At 40.6% G+C, this 10504-nt stretch overlaps 1 protein-coding gene across 1 annotated transcript; it reads left to right on the top strand.

Moving 5' to 3' along the window:
• Positions 1–7277: 7277 nt before the first annotated feature.
• Positions 7278–9642, top strand: LOC133779607 (uncharacterized). Its single transcript, XM_062219549.1, has 5 exons — positions 7278–7809; positions 7960–8202; positions 8637–9062; positions 9153–9418; positions 9595–9642. Exons 1-5 carry the CDS (start codon positions 7278–7280, stop codon positions 9640–9642), a joined length of 1515 nt encoding a protein of 504 aa, XP_062075533.1.
• Positions 9643–10504: the final 862 nt, after the last annotated feature.

Genomic DNA, 10504 nt, shown 5'->3' with positions numbered 1-10504 from the left:
TATGATTAACACTCCAACTATATTATACTACCAAGATCCCAAGATGTAAGTATGGGCTAGTCCGTAGGGTAAGCTGGTAACGAATAAGTCGAAGAACTCAAATAATACAATCAGTTAGAATACTAACCACTCAGAATTGAGATTGAATTGACATATGGTCAACTATATGATATGAATAGAATAGATAATAATGGTATGTTTACTTATCTTATCAACTGTCAATATCGGTCCAGTCCGATGTAACAAATACATCCGATCTTATCTACTTTGCTAATGATCTGGAAAGAACATAACACTGTGATGTGTAAGTAGAACATATCATAGATTGGAAAGTCAGCGTAATTCTTGTGCACTGATTAATCTTAGGACTAACTTATTTTGAACATATAATCATATTTATATTCCACTGCGTTATTATAAATACGATTTGCTATATGCTCGGGATGTAATAAAAGTTTATATTAAACAAATAATCATGAAAATAAAACATGTGAGCAAAGTGATTGACCAAGTCCAAAAATGATTTCTATTCTTTTATTGATAATAGATAAGATTACAAAGAAATTGGGTTTTAATTAGGGCATAAAACCCTAATAGTTACTTCCTTCCTGAGGTTCTTCCGCCACATGGGCAATTTCCATTGCCTGGGGCTCCTCTCCTCCTTCAATCACGACCATTTCTAGTTGCTCGGGTTTTGATTTTCCCTTCATTGAAATACTAGGTCTCCTCACACAGTACATATACCTAAGGTTAAGGGGAACTTCATCGCTAGGTGTCGAGTCCAGATGATAGCCTTAAAAGTCATCAGTGCGGGTCGTCCCAAAATCGCGTTGAAGGCGACTGGACAATCGATTAAGATGAAATTGAGTATTTTAGAAGTGGTTCGCGTATCATCCCCTAGCATGACTACCAGTCCGATCGTCCCTATGACTGCCGTTCCTTCTCTTGAGAATTCGACACAGTCATTGAGGTCGCCTTAAGATCGGTTACGGAAAATCCCATCTTTTCTAGGGTGGAATTGAACATCACATTTACTAAGCTCCCATTATCAACCAATATCGTTTGTACCCTTCGATTGGAAAGCTGAACGGTTATCACCAACAAATCATTATGCAAGAACTAAATGTGGCTAGTGTCCTCTTTCGTGAAAATGATTGGTTGTTTCTCCAACCACTGTTTTTTTGATAACCTCTGCTCCAGGATAATTTCAGTATCGTTGTGGGTTTTCAGCTCCTGTATGTTCCTTTCTTGGGCCCCATTGCTTGTGCCCACCAAATGGGGTCCTCCGGCGATTGTGGTTGTATCCCCTCCTATTATTGGAGGGGGATCGACTTGGTTCCCTTGGTCTTTCTAAGCCCTTGGCTTGCTGATAGGATTTTTCAGAATTGGATGAGTGTTTTGCCTGGTTGGCTGGTTGGGAACTAGTCGATTTTGGGTATACTAGGCTAACGGTCCAGCTCGAATGAGAGTTTCAATCTCATCCTTTAATTATCGGCAATCATGAGAGTTATGGCTGATGTCGTTGTGATATTGGTAGAACATAGTGGCTCTGGTTTCTTCCATGGAAAGTGATTTGAGTTCGCCAGGAAAGTAAGCTCTCACATATGAGTCAGGTCGGTATAATTGGTGTAAATGGGTTTGAACTTTTCTCTGAGATTATTCTTTTTGGTTTCGTTCTTGTCGCCCTCACCTGCCCCCTTCCTTTTGTTGTTCCCCACCTAGTTATTCTGGGTAATAGGTTGAGCTGTAGCTGCAACATCTGCCATCGCTCCATCGGGCTAAACATGGGTTTGGCTGGTTCCTGTGATAGAAGATGGCGCCTCCTCAAGATTTATTAATTCCTGAGCTTGGGCTAGGAATTCATCTATAGTTTTTACTCCTTTTCGCTGGAGTTCTTGCCATAAATCATCTCATACCATGATTCCCGTCCTCCTTGCCATGAGCTTGGAACTATAGTCAACATCCTTAGCTCTTGCTGCTACATTGGTGAACCTGCTCAGATATGCTTTCAGGGACTCACCAGGTTGCTGTTTTATGTTGGCCAATGAATCGACCTCAACGTGGGTTTCCTTCGAAGCTCGGAACTATCTCTTAAATCCAGAAAACAATTTCTTCCCGAGGTGATTGAATGTTTTTTGTACTTGTTGAACCACAAACTGGCGAGTCCGGTCAGAGTTGCGGGGAACAAGACACATCTCAGGTTTAACCCGACATTGTGGGAAGTGATGAGCGTATTGAAAGGCTTGAGGTGATTGGACGGGTTAGTATTTCCATCATATGCAAGCATAGTCAACATCCTGAAGCCTACATGATACGGAGCTGCCACAATGTTTGGAGTGAAAGGCTCAAGCTCCTCACAAGAATCACATTCATCCACTGCTTTTCCAGATATGAGCCTCTTCATCTGCTCCTCCATCAAGGGTTAGATCCTTGGCCTCTAGGTTATTTGGGAGTTGATCACCTGCCCCCATCCTATTATACGCGTTAGATGGGTTATTTTCCCTTCAAGCTGGAGCTTGGTTTGGTGTGACATTCCCATTGTCGCATACAATAGATGGATCTCCCCTGTGTTGAGTATAACTCATGTCATCATGGAGAACTGGATACCTCCTTTGTGAATTTAGATGATCACGCAGGTTAGGATGTGGGTTCGAACGAAGAATTTGTGCATAACTCAAATGATTCCTCAGGTCACTCTCAGATCTGCCTCCACGTTGGCTCTCTGTCCAGTAACTTCCGTTAGCAAAACTTACAACCCATGGCTGGGATAGAGGACCTTGATTATTTGCGCGAGGCAGTGGGACATGGATGTCTTTTGAGGGAGGAGGATTTCTCCTTCTATCCCATCGAGCTAGAGCATTTCTTTGTAGGCGAGGTGGTGTTGGATGTCGAACCGATGACGATGGGTGTCTTATCGGTGAGGCTATCCTCGTTCCATCGAGGTGCACTAGGTTAGCCCATCTTTGTTCTTCCTTGATCTCCCAGGTCCTCTGTGTCAGAGGTTCTGATCATGGCATGAATGAATTTGATAGGGTGTTCTTCCTCCTAAAATTGGTCCCAGCTAACCTTGTTGGGTTTTTCTGAATATTCCTTGGAATCTGCACAGAAGGCACAGAGCTTGGGGTCGCAATTCTAACTAATTGGCTGGCATAGGACCGATGGTTCCTATGAGGATTAGTTGGTTGGGTATTTCACTGATTCTGCTTCGAAGATATGGAGTTCGAGGTTGCAGTTCTGACAGAGCGAATGAGATTGAGTTGGTTATTCCTGTGGGACCTATGGGACCCACTTTGCCTCTTTCTGATATTAACATCTCGATGGCTGTTAGATACCCCAGAATGGGATTTGGTGGGCGTGATGCTGAACTCCCAATATTGTCTTCATCCAGATGTTGCTTTCCAGGACGTTGCTGAGCGTCTGGGCCTTTTCCAGCAGAAATGGTTGTATGAGGCGCCTCCAGATCACCAGGTTGTTTCATTTCATTGTCATGCATATACCAAAGACAACCTTTTGGACCAGGTATGGGCATTTTGAGTTTCTGGCGATGTCATTTGGACTGACTATTGCCCTAACATCATTTATGGATTTGACGAACAAGGTGTTCAAAGATTACCTGAATCAGTTTGTGATTGTATTTATCAAAGATATACTGGTATACTCTCAATCAGAGACAACGCACAAGCAACATCTCAGATTAGTACTATAGAGGTTGAGGGAGAACAGGCTGTATGCGAAATTCAAGAAGTGTGAGTTCTAGTTGCAACATGATACTTTCTTAGGTCACATAGTCAGTAAGGATGGGATTATGGTGGATCAAGCAAAGATTGAGGCAGTCAGAGATTTTCCAAGGCCGAAGAATGCTTCAGAGATTAGAAGTTTCTTGGGATTGGTAGGTTATTACAACACTATATGGAAGGGTTTTCCGAGATTGCATCACCACTGACAGTGTTAACACACAAGAATCAGAGGTTCATATGGTAAAACAGGTGTGAGGACAGTTTCCAAAGATTGAAGAAGAGTTTGATACTGCGCTAGTTCTGAGTCTTCCTACATATTAGAACAAGTTTATGGTTGTGTCCTTACGCAGACAAGAAAGGTTATTGCCTATGCATCATGTCAGCTGAAGGAGTATGAGCAGAGGTAACCCACACATGATCTAGAACTTGCAGCAATGGTTTTTGCACTGAAGGTGTGGTGACGCTACTTGTATGGTGAGAAGTGTAAGATATACACATATCATAAGAGTTTGAAATACTTCTCCACCGAGAAGGACTTGAACATGAGGCAATGACGTTTGTTAAAGCTGGTGAAAGGATATGATTATGAGATCCTCTATCACCTAGGGAAAGCCAACGTGGTGGCAGATGCCTTAAGCTGGAAGGGTCTGGGAAGTTGTACAATGCGAGTAAGTTATCTTAGGAGTTCGTAAAGGATATGAATAGAGCATGTATTGAGCTAGTGGTGGACCAGTTAGCCAACATCACCCTACAGTCTACTCTTTTAGAGAGGATCAAAGAGAAATAGTTGAGTGACCCACAGTTGGGAATGATTAGAAGGGACGTCCTAGTTGGAGTGGCTAAGGGCTATACAGTGTTAGACATGGGTTTATTGAGGTACAAGAATCAGATTTGTGTTCTGATGGAAACTGGGATCAGACGGGAGATTCTGGATGAATGTCATACTACCTCTTATTCTCTACATCCAAGCACCAAGAAGAAGTACCAGGATCTGAAAGCTTTATATTGGTGGCTTGGGATGAAGAGGGATGTGACTGAGTACGTGGCAAAGTGGTTGACCTGTCAGCAGGTCAAGGCAAAACATCAAAGACCAGCTGGGCTGCTACAGCCTCTGGATATCCCAGAGTGGAAGTTGGAGGACTTCAAGATGGATTTCGTGGTGGGATTGCCCAAGACGATGGGCCTGCAAGATTCATTCTGGGTCATTCTGGACCTGTATATGAAGTTAGCTCACTTTTTACCACTGAGGACGAATCACACGGTTGACCAGTATGCATATATTTATGTGAGAGATATAGTACGCCTTCATGGGACTCTGAGATCTATCGTGTCATATAGGGACCCTATCTTTACTTCCATGTTTTGGGGAAGTTTACAGAGGGCGAAAGGTACACAACTAAAGTTTAGTACAACTTAAGCATTCGTTCTCTTTGCTCTGTTCTCAGCTCAAGGGCTGGTGCCATGGCGAAGACAAGGGTTAAGGTGTAGGGGAAGCTTAAATCGACACAGAAGAAGCGGAAAAAGCGTGGTCCGGTTTCAACAGCTGATGTTCACAAAACGAAATCTATGGCTGCTATTCTTGGAATTGAGTTAATCTCTCTGATGAGGAGTATGGTATTGTGATGAATGAAGTTGATCAGGATTTAGGGATTGCTGATCTCTGGGATTGAGATTTGGAGCCAATTTCCCCCAAATCGGCTCTGAGAGAGTTACATCGGTAGTAAGAGATTCGAGAGGTTTTTTCGAATTTCTTAGTAGCTTCGAAGAAATGCTCACAGGAGGTTCATCAAGGTATGCATCCTTCTCCCCTAATTCTGAGATCTGGAAATATTGTGCAAAACTTAAGCTCTAAATTTGCTAATTCTGAATTTGGGGGTGAGAAGCAGAATTCGAATGGTAAGGGGGCGAAGATCACCACAGATGATATCGAGGATGAAGTAGCTTTTTGGAATACTTCTATTGTTTGTTACGTTTTGGGAGCAAATCCTCCCCTCTTTGTTCTGGATGGCTTTGCTCGCCGAATTTGGAAAACTAAGGGAGTTGACAAAGTTGGTTTATTGACTCATGGTGTTTTCATTGTCCATTTTTTATCCATGACTGAGAGAGATGCTGTACTTAATGGTGGATTTGTCTTCTTTGATAAAAAACCTTTGATTATGATACCGTGGGATGCATTTACAGACTTTAAGAAAGAAGATATTCGAAGAGTGCCCCCTTGGATTCATCTAAACGATCTAGAACTGAAATATTGGGGTGAATGATCTCTTTTCAAGATAGTGAGTCAAATAGGGAAGCCTTTAATGGTGGATTCTATTACAAGGGATAGGGACAAACTAAATTTTCCAAGAGTGTTAGTAGAAGTTTCTGTTTCACAGGAATTTCCTGAGTTTATTTCTTTTGAGAATGAGTTGGACAATCAAATTTCAGTGGCTGTTACTTATGAATGGAAACCTATGGTTTGTGGTCACTGTAAAGGAATGGGTCATAATACTCAAGATTGTAGGAAGAATGAAGGCAAGAAACAAGAATGGGTTGTCAAGAAGGTATTGAAACAACAAGATTCTGCTGTTGAACAGGTTTTAAGAGCTGATAGTGAAGGATTTCAACCAGTTACAAAGAGTTGGAGACCTAAGGATAAAGCCAAGCTTGACCTAGTTGTGCCACTTACTACTACTGTTAGTAATGCTTTTCAGGCTCTTGTAATTGAGGAAGGGGATAGTTCACTGGTGTCGGTAGCAGAGGAGATCAAAGGAGGAGGGGGAGTTCCTTCTCTTCCTAATGGATAGAATATGGATCTGGAATGTCAGGGGGATCAATAGCCAGCATAAGCAATTTGCAGTTAAAAATTCAATTTGTTCCAAGCGGGTTCAATTTGTTCCAAGCGGGTTGGCTTGGTTGATCTTCTTGAAACGAGGGTTAAGGCTTCAAACTTTGGAGCTTTATATCTTCGAGTGTTTTCTGATTGGTGTTTTACTTCGAATAATGCGTGGCATGATGGTGGGCGTATTGTAGTTATCTAGAATCCGTTAATGTTCAATGTTGCTATCTTAAATTGTTCTAGTCAATTGATTCATTTGCATGTTAGTTCAAACTCAAATAAGGATAGTTTTTATGTTACTTTTTTTATATGGTATAATTGATGAGGAAGGAAGGAATATCTTGTGGAAGGACTTGTAGGCTCTGGCTATGACTTCCCCTTGGATTGTATTAGGATATTTTAATGATATTCTGTCTAAGGAGGAACAGATTGGTACCCGTGTTAAGTATAATTCTTCCCATTCTTTTTAGATGTGTGTTGAGGCTTGCCATTTGGAGGATATAAAGTTTAGTGGGAACTTTTACACTAGGAACAATAAACAGTAGGGTCGAGATAGAATTTATTCGAAAATAGATCGTGTTTTGGCTAATCAAACGTGGCTGGATGCTTTTGCTACAGCTGAGGTTCATTTTTTGAATGAGGGGATTTTTGACCACTCTCCAGCTATCCTAACGGTGTACCCTGAGCTGATCTCTACCAGGAAACCTTTCAAGTATTTTCGCATGTGGAACCCATTTTCTGGTTTTCAGGAGTTGGTTCATGCCAATTGGAATAGAACTGTTGATGGCACGATGATGTACAGAGTAGTTCAGAAACTTAAGAGCCTTAAGGCCACATTGCGACTAATTAATAAGCAAGGTTTTTATGATATTCAAGCTACTGATTTGGAGGCCTTTCATACTCTCACAGGTTGTCAAGATATGTTGAGCAAGGACCCCCTCAACGCAAATTTAATTCAGATGGAAATTGCAGCTCGTCAAAAATATTCTGAGTTACATAGGTCTTATTGTTCTTTTTTACAGCAAAAAGCTAAGATCAAATGGAGCCAAGAGGGGGATGCTAACACTGCTTTCTTTCATGCAAGCATAAGGGAGAGGAGTAGTCAGAATATAATTTATTCTATTACTACTGAGTCAGGGGATTGGGTCGATAAACCTGATCAAGTTTCAGCAGCCTTCTTAGAATTCTACCAGAATTTATTAGGCAGTAGGATGGCTTTGAGGACTAAAGTGATTAAAAGAGTGGTTCATCAAGGTACTATTCTAACTTGTGAGCAAGCTAATTCTCTTCTTTTACCTTATAGTAAAGAGGAAGTTTAGAAAGCTATTTGGGAGATTCCTGGTACTAAGGCCCCTGGTCCGGATGGCTATTATAGTTATTTCTTCCAAGATAACTGGGAGTTAGTTGGACCTGAAATCAGTGATGCTATCCTTTCCTTTTTGCATTCTGGGAAAATTCTAAAGGAATTGAACACTACCATTATGACTCTAATTCCGAAAAGTAATTGTCCAAAATATATGAGTGATTATCAGCCAATTGCTTGCTGCAATGTTCTGTATAAGGTGGCTACTAAACTGATTTGCTCAAGATTGAGGTCTATTTTGCCTATGCTTATTGCTCAAATCAAGGAGGATTTGTTAAAGGGAGGTTTATTGCTCATAATATTATGATCTGTCAAGATCTTTTTTGGTATTATGGGAGGAAGGCTGGTAAACCGAAATGCATGATTAAGTTAAATTTGAGGAAAGCCAATGATACGATTGAATAGGATTTTATTGAGGAAATGCTTGAAGCATTTAATTTTCCAAATCAATTCATTCAGCTGGTTATGTAGTGTGTTAGAACTCCGAAATTCTCTATTATGTTCAATGGATCCTTACATGGTTTCTTTGAGTCCAAGAGGGGCCTGCGGCAGGGAGATCCCATGTCTCCATTATTGTTTGTGTTGGGGATGGAATATCTCTCCAGAATTTTGAAGCGAGTTTGAAGGAAAAAAGACTTTAAATTTCATGCAAGGTGTGAAGGGATCCAGCTTAATCATCTATGTTTTGTTGATGATGTTTTATTATTTTGTCATGGAGATTTCAGATCCATTGATTATTTGTTACAAGGCCTTCAGTTATTCTCTAACTCTTCAAGCCTCTTTCCAAATCAGTCCAAATCAGTCGTTTACTGTTGTGGCATGAATGAGTCTGAAATTCAAACGATTCTTGACGCCTCGGGTTATAACACAACTCATCTCCCAATCAAATATCTTGGAATTCCAATTTGTATTAAGAGGATTTCTGCTAAAGATTGTCAAATCCTTCTTGATAAAATGCTTGCTCGGCTAAAATGTTGGAGTTCTAGAAACATTTCTTTTGCTGGCCATGTAATCTTGATCAACTCAGCGTTGCTTTCAATACATGCTTACTGGAATCAGATCATGATCATTCCTGTTAAGATTTTGAAAGAGATTTTTGCTATGTGTAGGGCTTTTCTTTGGAGTGGTCAAGCTTATTCGACTGGTTCGGGTCGACTTGCCTGGGATTCTGTGTGCCAGTCGAAGAAATCTGGTGGTTTGGGTTTTAAAATTATCATAGCCTAGAATATTGCAGCTATTGGAAAGTATGTTTGGGCTATTGCTGAGAAGAAAGATAACCTTTGGGTTAAATGGGTTCATCATGTCTATATCAAACAAGAAGATTGGTGGAATTACACTGCCCCTGCTTCTAGCAGTTGGTATTGGAGGAAAATTGATGAAGTTAAAAGGAAATTTAAGAGGTTGATATTAATGCTGCAATTTCAAAAAGAAGAGTATCAGATCAGAATTGGTTATTCCTTTATTCATCCTGCTCTTGACAAAGTCCAATGGACTAAAGAGGTTTGGGGAAGATAGGATATTCCTAAACATAGTTTTATCCTTTGGCTGGCTATTCATAATAGATTGAATACCAAAGATAGACTTAAAGGACATGGTGTTCTTAAGCATTTTGATTGTTTCTTCTGTGGTCAAGTTGAAGAATCTTGTGATCATTTGTTTTTTAACTGCCATTTTAGTTTGACATGTTACCAACAGATTTTACATTGGCTGAATTGGAGAAGTGATCTAACTTCATTGGGGAAGGTCATTAGGTGGACTGAGAGGGCTTCAGTTAGTAAATTCTAGAAGCAAGTTCTTTCGACTGCCATAGCAGCTCTGCTCTATCATCTTTGGAAGGCTCGGAATGATGTTTTGTGGCTAGGGAAGCTTATTCAACCTGAGTTAATTGTTCAAAATACTATAGTTAGTGTTAAAAATAGAATTACGTACATATTGCCAAAGAAACTTAGTCAAAGGGATAAAGATTGGTTCGGGGTTCTGTAAAGGGGCTGTTAGATTTGTTTTTTCGATTTATTTTTGGCCTTGCATTGTGGTGCTAAAGTTGTTACTGTATGAAGTTGTTTGAAGTAATGAAATTTTCCTGATTTATCAACAAAAAAAAAAGTTTAGTACAACTTATCATCCATAGACTGATGGTCAGTCTGAGAGGACTATCCAGATATTGAAGGACATGTTAAGAGCATGTGTATTGGACTTTGAAGGGTCCTAGAGTAAATATTTTCCTCTGTTAGAGTTTTCCTATAATAGCAACTACCAGTCAACTATTGGAGTGGCACCTTATTAGATGTTGTATGGTAGGAAATGTAGATCACACATTAACTGGGATAAGATGCGTGAGAGGAAATACTTAGGTCCTTAGGCAGTTTTGAGGACTACTGAGGCTATTGAAAAGATTAGAGATCGGATGCTCGTGTCTCAGAGTAGATAGAAGAGTTACTCAGACCCAAAGCAAAGGAACGTGGAGTTCCAAGTGGGAGACTATGTCTTTCTTAGGGTTTCACCACTGAGAGGGGTGAAGAGATTTTGGAAGAAGGGCAAGTTGAGCCCTAGGTTTGTTGGACCATTTGAGATCCTGGAGACGAACGG

Source organism: Humulus lupulus, chromosome 5, assembly GCF_963169125.1.
Source record: "Humulus lupulus chromosome 5, drHumLupu1.1, whole genome shotgun sequence".
NCBI classification, from domain to species: Eukaryota; Viridiplantae; Streptophyta; class Magnoliopsida; order Rosales; family Cannabaceae; genus Humulus; species Humulus lupulus.
Note: the sequence above shows the minus strand (reverse complement) of the source record. Positions and strands in the feature narration are given on the sequence as shown.